Raw genomic sequence first — 14,748 nt, 5'->3', positions numbered from 1 at the left:
ACCCAATCACTGGGTGATTGCAAAAGCCAACTACAGAATTAGTTTGAGAAATTCACCTAGTTTAATCAGAGTTCAGAAAGGGTGGAAGACAAGGCAGAACTTGGAACCAATGGGGCAATGAAGACGCAGAAGGCAAAGTTCACCTTCAGAAATAGATTTTAGGGAGAACAGTCAGGCTGTTTTTGTTTACCTACAGAGAAGAGGACACGAGGCTTCCCTTGAACACTGAAGATGTTCAATGTTATTACTAAGTCTCGTAATAGAGGGCTTGAGGTATGTCTCCACCGTTTCTTGGTTTAGATATACGGTACTAGCATGTTTTAGTTTCAAAGAGGATCAATTTGTCAAAATGTTGGCCTTCTAAGTGCCGAGTGATATTGGCCGAAATAATTCCTCTGTATGTTCTAGGAATCATAAATATGTCGGGCTCTGAACTGAATTGGACAGTATTTTCAGTTCAAGATCTCTTTGAAAATGCAACTGGATCAAGGTGAGTAATCGCTGAAATAGACGAACATTCGATTTTTTTCTTAAGGAGAAGTCAGTAAAGATTCACGGTTGGAAACCATTCATGGACTTCCTGTGTGCAAAGGGGAAAATGGGTCTAATGAATTATGGATTTGATGAGTAAATATTGATATACTTTCCCCTCCTTTTTTTTCCTCTTCCCTGTGGTTGAAAATGTATTTTAGATATATCCAATAGACTGTTTAAGATATGATACCTAATATGTTACATGATTTTGTAGAAGAAAAGAAAAGAAATGTTGATTCAGAACTCCTCCCTTGCCACACAACTTTCAATGTCTGTTTTTCATTTTTATTTCTATTTTAATTTTGCATTTGTTGATTTTTGGTGTTGTAAAAATAAAAAAAATAAAAAAAATGACCTTTGAAAATGCAGTACCATAAGAAAGAACCCAATCCTGCAAGGCTTTAGCACCTGCACTGAGCTCCAGCTCCAGCACAGGTGTTGTAAACGTGCCCTAAAGCACATTTATGGCACTGTGGGAGGAAGGAGGCAGGGGATGTTCCGGGGTGTTCCAGGGAGGGAGAGGGCCAGTGTGGGAAGGGGCTGGGACTGGCAGAGGCCTCCTCCTGGATCCTATTCAGCCCGACAAGGAGGTTTTCAAATCTGTGCTGGCAAAATAGCCAGCACAGACTTGAGTAGCCCCATTGTGGGGCCTACACCATTACTCAGGGGAAAGGGACGTTTGTCTCCTTCCCCTGAGGAGACCTCTGGCGACCTCTGCGGGGCTACTGGACATAGCAGTCACCATTTTGGCGCAGCTGCACCCAGTGGTGCCCACAGCCATAGGACGGGGCTGTCCATCTCAGGGCCACATTATGACTTTTTTGTGCCCCAAGCACTTTTGCCCACCCAGCATAATAATAATAATAATAATAATAATAATAATAATAATAATAATAATAATAATAATAATAATAATATGAAAAATTATTTTTACGTCATTTTAAAAACACAGCATACTTTTTTTCTGTTTTAGGTAAACTTTAATAAATCTTTATGGGCCATACAAGTTTCATTTTTTTCTGATGCGAGTAGGAAATTAAAACATTTTCTTGGACCTTAAAAATTCATTTTTGCCTTCTGATTTCAAAAGAAATTAAAACATTTTGGGGGGCCTCCAAATGTTGTGGCCCTAGGCACTGTTCCTAATGGATATGTTGGCCTGAAATCGCTTACTGAATACAATCATTACAGCTTTAACTGGGAAAATGATTGGACAGATAGTGCTGAAAAAAGGGGGGGGGAGAAAATGGTTTTTTGTGTGTGTGTAGTTTGGTGTTTTCCAAAATTAGAACTGCAGATGGTGGTATAATGTGTTTTTATTCAAAATTTACATTATAATCATAGATTATAATCACTTTAAAAGTGCACTAGGTAGGCCACACTCATTATTATTATTATTATTATTATTATTATTATTATTATTATTATTATTATTATTATTATTATTATTAACAGTATTTATATACCGCTTTTCAACTAAAAGTTCACAAAGCAGTTTACAGAGAAAAATCAAATAACTAAAATGGCTCCCTGTCCCAAAAGGGCTCACAATCTAAAAAGATGCCAAGGAATACCAGCAGACAGCCACTAGAACAGACACTGCTGGGGTGAGGTGGGCCAGTTACTCTCCCCCTGCTAAAAAAAGGAGCACCCACTTGAAAAAGTGCCTCTTACCCAATTAGCAGGGGTGTTTTACCCATTACCAAATTACCCATGCACCCTTTCCCCCATTAAATAATGAAGAAAAACCAGATAAATCTGTTTTATTTTTTCCACTCATTTTGGGGTTTTTTGTTTTTGCTCTTTTACAACAATGAAAACTGCAGAAAGCTGTGTGATGTTTTTTATTTGTAATCACCGTTTACTCCCACCTCTAGTCATAGATGATTTTTGTAGGTCTTCTACAAAGGCTTGCTCCATTATCTAAGAAGTTTGTGGCATTTCAGATTCACAACCCAATCCTGAGCTGCCTGGGACATAAGGCTGCAGCGGTGCTAAAAATAGCTGCTGCCACATGGGGGAGGAAACTTATAGTTTATATCTGATGCCACCATGCCAGGTTACAGAAACCAGGCATAGAGGGCTCCCTGGGAAAACCCCTACTCCCAGAACAGCACTGAACTCATAAGAATGTAAGAACAGCGCCACTGGATCAGGCCATAGGCCCATCCAGTGGCCCACCAAATGCCCACCAAATGCCCCAGGGAGCACACCAGATAACAAGAGACCTGCAAGGCCTCCTGGGAATTGTAGTTTAAGAACATAAGAACAGCCCCGCTGGATCAGGCCATAGGCCCATCTAGTCCAGCTTCCTGTAACTCACAGTGGCCCACCAAATGCCCCAGGGAGCACACCAGATGACAAGGGACCTGAATCCTGGTGCCCTCCCTTGCATCTGGCATTCTGAGTTAATGCCAAGATGTTGCATGTAGCCATTATGGCTTGTAGCCACCAGGGATTTGTACTGAAAACAGAAAGCACAGTTGTGTCTGCAGGGCAAAGAGACATGATAACCCACTGAAGTACCCATGAACATGGGTGAGTCAAGCAAAGGGTCAAAATGTAATTTGTTTATTCAAAACCCAAAGTAAAAGGAGTAAAACAAAATCGGGGAACAGAGAGGTAGGAAAAGTACAAAGAGGCTGATGGAAAATGCCTGAATTTGGTTGGATGAAGACATAACTAAAAGCTTGACCAAATCTGATAGAGCAGTGGTTCTCACACGTTTAGCACAGGGATCCATTTTTTAGAATGAGAATATGTCAGGACCCATTGGAAGTTATGTCATGACCGGAAGTGACGTCATCAAGCAGGAAAATTTTTGACAATCCTAGGCTGCAATCCTACTTACACTTACCCAGGAGTAAGTCCCATTTACTGTCATTGTTAAAAGAACATACATAGTAGCTTCTTAAAAGTACAGGTCTGTAACACTTCCCAAAATGCATTAACATACTTATAGCATCAAGTCTAAAATATTAAAAATAAAATATTGAAATGAATGGGGACCCACCTGAAATTGGCTCACGACTCACCTAGTGGGTCCCGACCCACAGTTTGAGAAACACTGAGATAAAGCAACTGATAATGCCCAGCAAATGAAACTGGATGCTACTCGAGAGCAAACCTGCCTCCAACTTGACATGTTGCTAAAGTGGTGAAGTGTGCAGCCTGGTTTGGAGTGGAAAAACAACACACAAAAGCAAAATAAAGGGTCCAGTCCTATGCAACTTTACAGTGCCGGTGCAGCCACAATGCAGACCCCAGGTAAGGTAACAAATGTTCCCTCACCTTCAGGAGGCCTCTTTGACTGTCCCACCACCACCACAGGATGCAGTGAATGTCCCATTGGCTCAACTACATCAGCGCTGGAAAGTGGCATAGAACTGGGTCCCAATTCTCGGATGCGTCTTGCTATAAATAGTTCCTTTTGCCAGCTACTTACAACCCAATCCTACAGTATGATTCTGCCTCAAGGTACTGTGGTGCCAACCTGGCTGCTGCTGTATCCAGCGGGGTGAGAGCAGCTGCTGGAGGCTCCTTGGTTAGGGGAACATTGTTTCCCTTACCCCGTGTCAAACTGTGCTAGCCCCAATGGGTCTCCTTGGAGCAGTGCCTGCTATTTAGCGGGAGGAGAACCAAGGAGGCCCATGTTGAGCGGTGCGGCTTGGGAGGGGCATTGGATTTGGTGGCAATCCTCTGCCACTGCCCCTGCCCTCCTCTTTGGCCCAATCCTCTCTTTGCCAATCCTGCCCTCTCCCCACCTTCCCTTGCCCAGAAAAGCCTCCTCGGCACACGGTGGAAATACTTATTCCCCAGTGCTCATTAGATGCATCTTCCTGGTGCGGAGGCCTAGCACCACCTAGTGCTGACCTCACCACTGGTGCTGCGTGTCTCCTGCTGTCAGGAAAGTGCCTTATGGTCGGTGTGAGTGCACTACTGGCAATGGGGGGGGGGAAATAGGATCGAGCCCTTCGACTGCCCCAGGAATTTGATTTTATCTATAAACCACTTTGTGCACTTTTTAGTTGTTGTTGAAAAGTGATATATAAATACCGTTGAAGATGATGAACAGTATTTACATACTGTATTTATATACAGTATTTATATATATCTTCATCATCGCTGCACTTACTGAAAGGTGAAGACATGCATCTGCCTTGTACCAGCATTAGGTTTCCCTGGCAGACTAGCAGGAAAACGCACAAAATCTCTTGTGCTTGCAGAGAAATAACCTAACTTTCATTATCTCATTGTAATCATCTCTTCTCATTGTGAAGAGTGCACCCTCTATACAACCCTGGTTGTGGTTGGTCTGTGGAACTCCTTGCCACAGAATGTGGTGACAGCATCTGGCCTAGATGCCTTTAAAAGTTGATTGGACAAATTTCCCAAAGTTGATTGGACAAAAGTTGGAGGGCACCAGGATGAGGTCTCTTGTTGTCTGGTGTGCTCCCTGGGGCATTTGGTGAGCCGCTGTGAGATACAGGAAGCTGGACTAGATGGGCCTATGGCCTGATCCAGTGGGGCTGTTCTTATGTTCTGGAGGAAAAAGCCATCACGATGTGCATGTGCAACCTCCTGATTCTAGAAACGGGCTATGTCAGAATGCCAGATGCAAGGGAGGGCACCAGGATGCAGGTCTCTTGTTGTCTGGTGTGCTCCCTGGGGCATTTGGTGGGCCACTTGTAGAATGTACAGTTTGCACAAGAGATGCTGGGGAGTTTGAAGTGTTGAAAAAAAAAGGGGGCAAACAATAACGGGAAAACAGAGCATTCACCATAAATGACTTCCCATTTGTCTAATTGCATGAATAACAGGAACTGTTTTTCCCTTGTTGTCTTCTAACAGATATATTTCATTTGGGGATGCATACATAGAACTTGTAGAAGTATTCTACACGTTGTTTGTTGATTCTGGAGTCTCGGAAACTAACCTGTCTCTTCCTGCGCTCTTAAACGGGACTACAGTTCCTAGAGATCTAAATGATACTGCAAATTACCACTTCAATCCCCTAACAGGATATATCATGAGCAGCTTTGTTCTCCTTATCTCTCTGTTTGGACTTGTGGGGAACGGAGCTGTCATCTGGCTGCTTGGTGTCCGCATGAAGAGGAACCCTTTCACCACCTACATCCTGAACCTTTCCATAGCTGACTTTGGGGTCCTTTTCTCTGTTAATGCTGCTATATTTGGGGATCCAGAAAATTTCAATAATGGATCTCATGCTCCTTTATATTTTGCATTGGTTTTTGAACTTTTCTTCTTCACATTTTCTACTGGTCAGTTTCTACTGGTAGCCATCAGCATGGATAGGTGTGCAGTCATCCTGTTCCCGCTTTGGCATCGATGCCACCGGCCACCCCACTTATCCACTCTTGTGTGTTCCCTAATATGGATCCTCTCCTTCTTGCTCTCCGGAATTCACTTCACTCTATTCCTCACTCAGAGCCTTGGAGATTCTCTCTTCCTATATCAGCTGATTGTGAATGCTCTGCTTTGCACGCCACTCATGGTCCTCTCCACTCTGACCCTGTTCATCAAAGTCTGCTGCAAATCAGCCTCAAAGTCTTCTTTTCAACATCGTGGAAAGCTCGTCACAGTCATCTTGCTCACTCTCCTCTTCTTCCTCCTCTTGGCTTTTCCACTGAATACCATTTACGCCATCACTTATTTCAGTTCTGTTCTACATCGTGACCTAATGGCATCCAGTTTAATATGTGCCTGTCTAAATAGTAGCGTCAACCCACTGATTTACTTCCTAGTTGGGGGGAGACAGAAGAAAGGTCAACAGAGGTTGTCCATGAAGGTTGTACTCCAGAGGGTTTTCAAGGATGACGAAGAGCGCTTGGAGAGGCAGGCATAAGCCCACAACAAACAGCCCTGTTCTAATTTAGGTCCAATGCTGCAATGTAGAGTCACAGGTCTCCACCATCTAACACAGGAGGAGGGGCTGCTGGAGAACACCCCAGCAGCTGCTCTGAGGCTACTTGGGCTTGCACCAGCAAAATCACTAGCACAAGTCAAAGCTGCCTAGTGTCGAGAACGCACATCCCTCCAACATGAGGAAGGCGCAGGCAATTCTCACATGGTCCTCACCGTCACCTCAGCAGAATTCAAGTGAAATTCAGCAGAAGCGCCAAACCCCCTCCAAGGATGGCCTCCAAGAATTGAAATGGAAATTTGTCAATTCTTGGGCCAAATCTCTATGCAGCAATGGTTCTCAGACTTTTAGCACCTGGACCCACTTTTTAGAATGAAAATCTGTCAGGACCCACTGGTAGTGATGTCATGACCAGAAGTGACATCATCAAACAAGAAAATTTTTAACAATCCTAGGCTGCAATTGTTACGTGAAAATCTCCTTTTCCCTTCCAAGTTGTGATTTTGTATGTATTATGGACTAAAATGCATGCAGGTCAAACCTCAGAATGCAGGACGCCCTTCCCCCAGTACACTTTTCCAAGGCCCTGGTAGAAGTCACAAGTTTGCACAACCTCTAGCAAAGCAGGGATGCCTCCTGATCCAATCATTGTTATGCAAAACAAGCATGCACCTCAGGAGGAAGAAGTCTATTGTTCTATTGTAGCTTTATCACTCTTAAGCTCCTTATGCAAACTGCCTCCCTCCCCCAGGAGCCCAGTCATGGCGGATACCCAGTCATCATGTTCTTGCATGCTCCACGTGTCCTATTGTATATACTGAGCATGTGCACAGCTCTGGGATACATCCGGTCATTCTAGGTCAGCTTCCAGGTCAGCCAAGTCCCTTTTAAGAGAGAACTCTGCCACATGGCTCTCTCTCTGGCTGCCCCCCTGCAAGGCAAAGGTCCTCCACAGGACTCTCCCCTTCCCTACTGCTCCCCCGGACAGGTAATTATCCTGCGTCTCTGAAATTCTTTCCCTTCTTCCCCATCTATTCCTCCCTTCTTCCCCCATCTTTAGTTAGCAAATTGGGTTAAACAGATTAAGGGACCCCTAAAATCCTTCCCTACAACCTATCCATTTCTGATTCCCTCTCGGATGCACCAAATACATAGCACATGCAACCACCATAAAAACTAGGTACATTGTTCAAGTACTAGAACCAAGAAATCTGTATTATGTTTACCTATGTGTTTTTGTAATAAAAATATAATCGTTGATTGAACGTTATCTTTCTCCCAGTCTCCTCTTTAAGCTATACAAGGGATTTTCTCTGTATTACGCTGTTTTGTTATCCAGCCTGCGATCCTATAAAGTTTCCAAAAGGAGTAATATAATAATTCCCCTTAAAACATAACAGCCCTTTTTGGTAACACAATCTTACCCACACTTACCCAGGAGTAAGCCCCATTGACCACCATTGTTAAAAGCATATACAAAGTAGTATACACAGTCCTGGAACGTGCTGGAATCCCTAGCATGTATTCACTGCTGAAACAGAGACACCTGCGTTGGCTTGGTCATGTCGTGAGAATGGATGATGGCCGGATCCCAAAGGATCTCCTCTATGGAGAACTCGTGCAAGGAAAGCGCCCTACAGGTAGACCACAGCTGTGATACAAGGACATCTGCAAGAGGGATCTGAAGGCCTTAGGGATAGACCTCAACAAGTGGGAAACCCTGGCCTCTGAGCGGCCCGCTTGGAGGCAGGCTGTGCAGCATGGCCTTTCCCAGTTTGAAGAGACACTTTGCCAACAGTCTGAGGCTAAGAGGCAAAGAAGGAAGGCCCATAGCCAGGGAGACAGACCAGGGACAGACTGCACTTGCTCCCGGTGTGGAAGGGATTGTCACTCCCGGATTGCCCTTTTCAGCCTCACTAGACGCTGTGCCAGAACCACCTTTCAGAGCGTGATACCATAGTCTTTCGAGACTGAAGGTTGCCAATACAAAATACAAAGTAGCCTTTTCAAAGTACAGATCTCTCACATTTCCCCAAGTGTAGTCATGTATCCTGGTAGCATCAAGCCTAATATATTAAAAATAAAATTTTGAAAGAAATGTTTGTTCCCTTACCTCAGGGCCGCACTACAACAGCGCTAGAAAGTTGGATAGGATCGGGCCCTTAATCATATACCGTATTCCAAAGTGTTTGACCACTTTTCAACTAGATGTATCTAAGGCAGTGGTCAACAAGATAATGAAACATACATACTAGAAGGAGTTCTTATTGTTCTATAAGTGTGTGTGCTTTTCAATACACATCAACACTCACACACAAGGGAAAACTAATTTGTGTGCTGGGATTTTGTGAAGTGGCCAGTGGCACAGCTCTGTGGTTCAAGGTCGAAAGGTGCAACTAAAACAAATTTATTGGAGGGATTAATTAACAACAACAAGAGGAAATCCCAATAAAACCATGCCTAGCTAAGCTTGCCCACACATTCACAGTTAGCTGAACAGTGCAACACGGCTAAGTCCTTCTAACCGGACACTACACACAAACCATTGTCAGGGAGAAAAGGGTAGGAGAAAGGAAGTCAGTAAAAGGGACCACACAACAGTGTGATTGTGATGGAAGAAAAGCAGTGGGAGAAGGGGTAAGAGTTCCTAGGGTTAGGGTTTTAGGGTATAAGCAGGGAATGGAGGAGAGGAGAGTTGGACAATTAGCAGGGAAGGGAGAGAGACAGGTTCCTGTGATTTGCACCACGGCAAAAGACCATGGCTGGAGAGCGGCTCTCTAGTAGCACTAGTGTAGTGTAGTGCAGTAGCACTCATGTAGCTTCCACTGTATCCCGAAGGGGTTGTTTGGCCATTGGGTAAGCCCCTGAGGGCCCAGTGGGTCAACTCAGACATGCAGCAGCTTTATAACTGGTGCAAGTCCACGTTGACTGGGGAAGGTGGATCAGGCCTGGGAAAGTGGTCAGGATTTGGCATCGCTGCCTTCCAACCCCCGCATTAAACCTGATCCGCCCTCCGCCCTGCCCCTGTCACTGCTCCGTTCCACCACTTTCATGCTGGAAGCAGTTTCTAAACTTTTTATTTATTTACTAAATTTCTACCCTGCTTTATCTCTCTGAAGGGCATTCAGAGCAGCTATGTAAATGTAAAACTTTCTACAAAATTCTACAATTGCTGAATTAATAGCCAGGGCTGACGAGAAAGGAGGGAAGCCATTACAAATTATTTGGGCCTGGCGGCCCGAAGAAAACCAAGGGACTGACAATGTTGCATATTTTTAGTTATTCTGCCCTTGATGGAAGGCAGCTGAATTTTTTTTTCCACCACGGTTCAAACCTGCTCTGAGTGGCCCTGTAAATAGCAGAAGGCCCTATTCACGATTGCTCTTGGCACAAAGCAGCAGATTGCAGAGGTGGTCCCATTTGGTTGCCTCCAGTCTCCTTCTCTTGACTCCATTTCGATGGGGGCATCAAATTATTCTGCCTTTTTGCTGGAGATGTGAAAATGTCCACATTTTCTTGGAGTAGGTGGACTATGCCATTTGGAGCACAGCTGATGTGTTCGGAGGATAAGAAATAAATTGAATGGGGCTACAGTCCTACGCACATTTACTTGGCAGCAAGACCCAGTGAGTTAAATAGGAGTCTGAGGAGATACGTTTATCAAAAAGGCAGATCATATTTGAATTCATTTTCTTTGTTTACTGCAGGATATACAGTACAGAGCTGGGAATGCCTCTGAAGGGGAGGAGGAGGGGCCACTTGCACGCCACGCTGGGGCTCTCTGCAAAACTTAGCGCTTTGCACCCCGTCTAGCTATGCCTCTGGCTGGAAATACGTTCCCTGGGATTGCTGTGTACGCTTATGGGTTCTGATGTTTATATAAGCACTCTGATGATGTTGCTTTGTGCTGTCATTGTAGCGCACCATGTCTAGGTGACCCGCTCCATCCCTTCAACTGACATCAGCACCTTGTGCTTGCCTGCCTGCCCGCCTGCCATGGAGTGAATAAAAACTGATCTGGATTAATCTGACTGCGCTCTATCCAATCCACACATGAGATGAGTTGCATGGGTACAAGAAACAGCGCACGCTCATTAGTGGTGCCACAGTTATGGAACTCCCTCCTGGTGGAGATCTGCCATACTCTGTCCTGGTCCATCTTTCAACTGATATTCTATTCAAAAGTGTTCACCTCTTTGGGAATTTCACCCAACCTTCAGTTCCCTCAGGAGGGACAGTTTGCTGTGCCTCCTCAGACTGCCCAGGGGACATCCATTAAAATTGAGTGTTGGGAGAGTTAGAACAGACAAAAGAAAATATTTCTTTACTCAGCGTGTGGTTGGTCTGTGGAACTCTTTGCCACAGGATGTGGTGATGGCGACTGGCCTGGACGCCTTTAAAAGGGGATTGGACAAGTTCCTGGAGGAAAAATCCATTATGGGGTACAAGCCATGATGTGTATGCGCAACCTCCTGATTTTAGAAATGGGTTATGTCGGAAGGCCAGATGCAAGGGAAGGCACCAGGATGCAGGTCTCTTGTTATCTGGTGTGCTGCTTGGGGCATTTGGTGGGCCGCTGTGAGATACAGGAAGCTGGACTAGATGGGCCTATGGCCTGATCCAGTGGGGCTGTTCTTATGTTCTTATGCCCCAGATTTGCCCCTGCTTACTGTTTGGTGCTGAAGGGAAATGCCCAGGATTTGGGGAATGGGCTCAACTGGGTTCAGCTGGGAGAATGTGTCCCCCCCCCCCGGCAATCTCTGTCCTTGGTCCCCTAGCTTTGGATGGTGGCAGCCTCTCAATACCAGTTTCCTCTAGTTTTCCCAGTAAAGAGAGGGAAGCAGAAAGTGGAGGCTATGCGCTAGACACGATGCACTACATGTTATGCTCAGCCCACCCTCTGGCCTTCCCTTACAGCTGCAATGGCTTCCCACTGTCTGATTTTACCTAAGATGTTCTGGGAGCCATGTTGGCTGATGGATAGGGTGCAAGTGCCTTAAAGAAGTATTTAAATAGGAGGGTGGCAGTAGGCAATATTGAAGGCAATAGGGCCCTCAGGCATAAAAGCACCTGCTGAAGAGAGAGTTTGGTGTGGGTAGCAGAAGGAGGAAAGCTTGAGGAAAGACATACTGGAGACATGGACTGAGGAACTGATGGCTGATGTGTGGATGGAAGCTGCTGGAGCAGAAACTACTGGAGACACTAAGACTGGTGTTTGGCTGCTGTGCCCAAGATCTCCTGAGGACCAAGGGGCTGCTGTACTTGTGGGAGGCTGCTGGCAGGAAGGAGGACCTCTGTAGGTTAAACAGGTGAGCTACCCTGGTTGTGGGGTCCAGGGCACAACCAGGGCAGAACCAGGGTCATTTTTGTGGAGAGAAGGGAAGCTAATTAGCTAAAAGTGGGCATAATTCTCCAGGCGGAGCTTGGACTGGGAATCTGGCAGAACACTTGTCCTTTCTTAGCTTTCCTGTCTTAGAAAGAAAATGCTCTCGTACTGATCAAGATAGTTGTCAAGCTAATCATGAGATAGGAGGCAAAACCTAGACATGTAAGGCCTATGTCTCCTTAAAAGGAGAACTGCAAAGGAAAGACCTCAAGAAACAGCAGCCCATTCACGGCTCAGGTCTGCATCCAGGTTCTTCTGCCCTGACACTCTTGGGACTTGCATACCCGAGCCCTCCATTCGCTACATGCAGGCTAAATTGGCCTCTTAATTAATACCAGCTGCTCATGATGGGGTGTTTATCTGGTAGTATGATTCATGTGTTCTCTCCCAATAAACTGAAGCGAGTGGAGGGTGGCCAACATCAACTCATGAATATCAGACTCAATCTGACACTCCAACTGAGTCATTGCTGTTAAAAAAAAAAAAAAAAGTGGGGCACAATTACAGTAGTTAAAGGAGCATATACTGCTCAAAAGTACAGATCTAGATCTTCTATTGATTGATTAAGGCTGCAATCCTAACCACACTTTCCTGAGAGTAAGCCTCACTGAACAAAATAGGACTTACTTCTGAGTAGACCTGATTAGGATTGTGCCCTTAGTGAAAGATCTTTGTTTATGGATTATTGGAATGAGAATTAACATAAGAAGAACCCTGCTGGATCAGGCCAAAGGCCCATCTGGTTTGGCTTCCTGTGTCTCACGGTGGCCCAACAAATGCCTCGGAGAGCATACATCTCACTGCCAGTCCTCTGTATCTGGCATTCTGTCTGTGGATATGTGATTTGTGAGTCACTGAATGGATAGGTTCTGCATACAAATCATATTTCCAAAGACGTTCTGTGGCACAATGGCACCATGTCTGTTTCTTGAGCGACTTCATCAGTTTGCACCCACAAGAGATACTCTAAGAGTCCACCTCACATATTTGTAAAGGATTTAGATGATGGCAGCAGCTTCCTGTCACAAGTGAATGAATGTTGGCAACCTTCAGTCTCGAAAGACTATAGTATCGCGCTCTGAAAGATGGCTCTGGAACAGCGTGTAGTGTGGCTGAAAAGGCCGATTCGGGAGTGACAATCCCTTCCACACTGGGAGCAAGTGCAGTCTGTCCCTGGCCTGTCTCCCTGGCTATGGGCCTTCCTTCTTTGCCTCTTTGCCTCAGACTGTTGGCCAAGTGTCTCTTCAAACTGGGAAAGGCCATGCTGCACAGCCTGCCTCCAAGCGGGCCGCTCAGAGGCCAGGGTTTCCCACTTGTTGAGGTCCATCCCTAAGGCTTTCAGATCCCTCTTGCAGATGTCCTTGTATCGCAGCTGTGGTCTACCTGTAGGGCGCTTTCCTTGCACGAGTTCTCCATAGAGGAGATCCTTTGGGATCCGCCCATCATCCATTCTCACGACATGATTGAGCCAATGCAGGCATCTCTTTCAGCAGTGCGTACATGCTAGGGATTCCGTGCATGGTAAATGCATGAATTCTGGTGAATTGGTCAGACTGTGGCTATGACTATCTTGAGATGTCTGGCAGTTTTTTGCTGACTTCCTAGATTTGTGGCATAACAGCATATTCAGATGTAAGATAAATTAGCTTTAAGGTAGATTCACTTTGTATTTTGGTTTAATACTATACTGTACCTCTGGGGGATTTGCTGACTCCATGCTTGCATCCTTTAATTAATATTTCCCTTTGAACAGGACTTTCATAGGAAAGAATTTGCCTGATGCAGATGTATATTGATGGTGCTGGGTCCATGATAGGTGAGACTAGTGTGGTTGTACAATGACTTGGGCTGATGGCCAGGAAACAGAGTATCTTTTGTGGGCCTTTAGAAAAAAAAAAAAACCAAAAAAAAAAAACCAAACCTTGGTTCATTAGAAGCCCAATTTTATCCTCTTCCCCCCCCCCCCAAGCTGGTGCAGTTGCACTGAAAAGGAGCCGGGGTTTGGAGGCAAAGCAGATTTAAATTACCTTACCCCTCCATAAGCCTCCTGCTCCACAATGGGTCTCCATAGACCTGCACCTGCTCTTTAGCTGATGCAATTTTGAGGAGAGAAAGAAGGTGGGAAGGCTGCTGATGGAGGGGATATTATATGGCATGCATCACCCCCTCCCACAGCCTCCCTCTCCCCACCCTATTTGACCCCTGCCCCCTACATCTGCTCTGGTGGCTGAAAACAAGACTGAGAATGGATGGGGAGCCCTGTTGACTCTTGAGGCAGCACTCCCCAAATAGCCACCTCAGAGCGCTCTATGCACAGTTGGTAACCACCATGCAGCAGTGGAAGTGTCTTCTACTTTCGCAAAAGGCTCCACAGTACAGCCCGATCCTGGATAGGATTGGGCCGTAGAGCAGTTCCCCACTCCATCTCACTGGCTGGTTTATGAGAAGGAAAATTCCTTCTCTGGCTTTTGGAAAGTTCCAAGGTCAATGTTACCGGATGTGTTTTTAAACAAGTACTAATATGCACTCATGTATGGGGAATGGTCTTGCTGGTCCCTGTGTATTGGCCAGTGGCACAGCTCAGTGATTCATCAGGGAATGAAGAGGAAGGCACGGTGAAACACTTTATTGTATGGATAGTTTGACAGTCATAGGGAATGGCAATCAAAATAAAGCAAGCCAATGTCTCTTAGACATCCACATAGCTAGGTCCTAAATGTAAGTGACTGCTATTTACAGAGAGAAGAGGGCAAGTGGGAAGAGGCAATCCTTAAATGGGAAAGAGTTGTGTGATAGGGAAGGGAGGGGAAGAAGAGAAACAGGGAAGATGTAGGGAAATTATAAGGTTACGTAGGAGAAACTGGGAGTGGAAATCTGGGGGTTTTAGGGTATTGAGAAGGAAGAGGGGAAGGGGGAATGCTGGGAAAAGAAAAGAACAAGAGAA

General features: G+C 45.4%; 1 protein-coding gene across 1 annotated transcript; it reads left to right on the top strand.

Moving 5' to 3' along the window:
* Positions 1 to 5,563: 5,563 nt before the first annotated feature.
* Positions 5,564 to 6,400, top strand: LOC136647606 (proto-oncogene Mas-like). Its single transcript, XM_066623233.1, has one exon. It carries the CDS (start codon positions 5,564 to 5,566, stop codon positions 6,398 to 6,400), a length of 837 nt encoding a protein of 278 aa, XP_066479330.1.
* Positions 6,401 to 14,748: the final 8,348 nt, after the last annotated feature.

Source organism: Tiliqua scincoides, chromosome 4, assembly GCF_035046505.1.
Source record: "Tiliqua scincoides isolate rTilSci1 chromosome 4, rTilSci1.hap2, whole genome shotgun sequence".
Classification (NCBI taxonomy): domain Eukaryota; kingdom Metazoa; phylum Chordata; class Lepidosauria; order Squamata; family Scincidae; genus Tiliqua; species Tiliqua scincoides.
Note: the sequence above shows the minus strand (reverse complement) of the source record. Positions and strands in the feature narration are given on the sequence as shown.

Bases quoted from the DNA above. Each gene is read 5' to 3' on its own strand.
- LOC136647606 (XM_066623233.1), top strand. From the start codon at position 5,564: ATGAGCAGCTTTGTTCTCCTTATCTCTCTGTTTGGACTTGTGGGGAAC.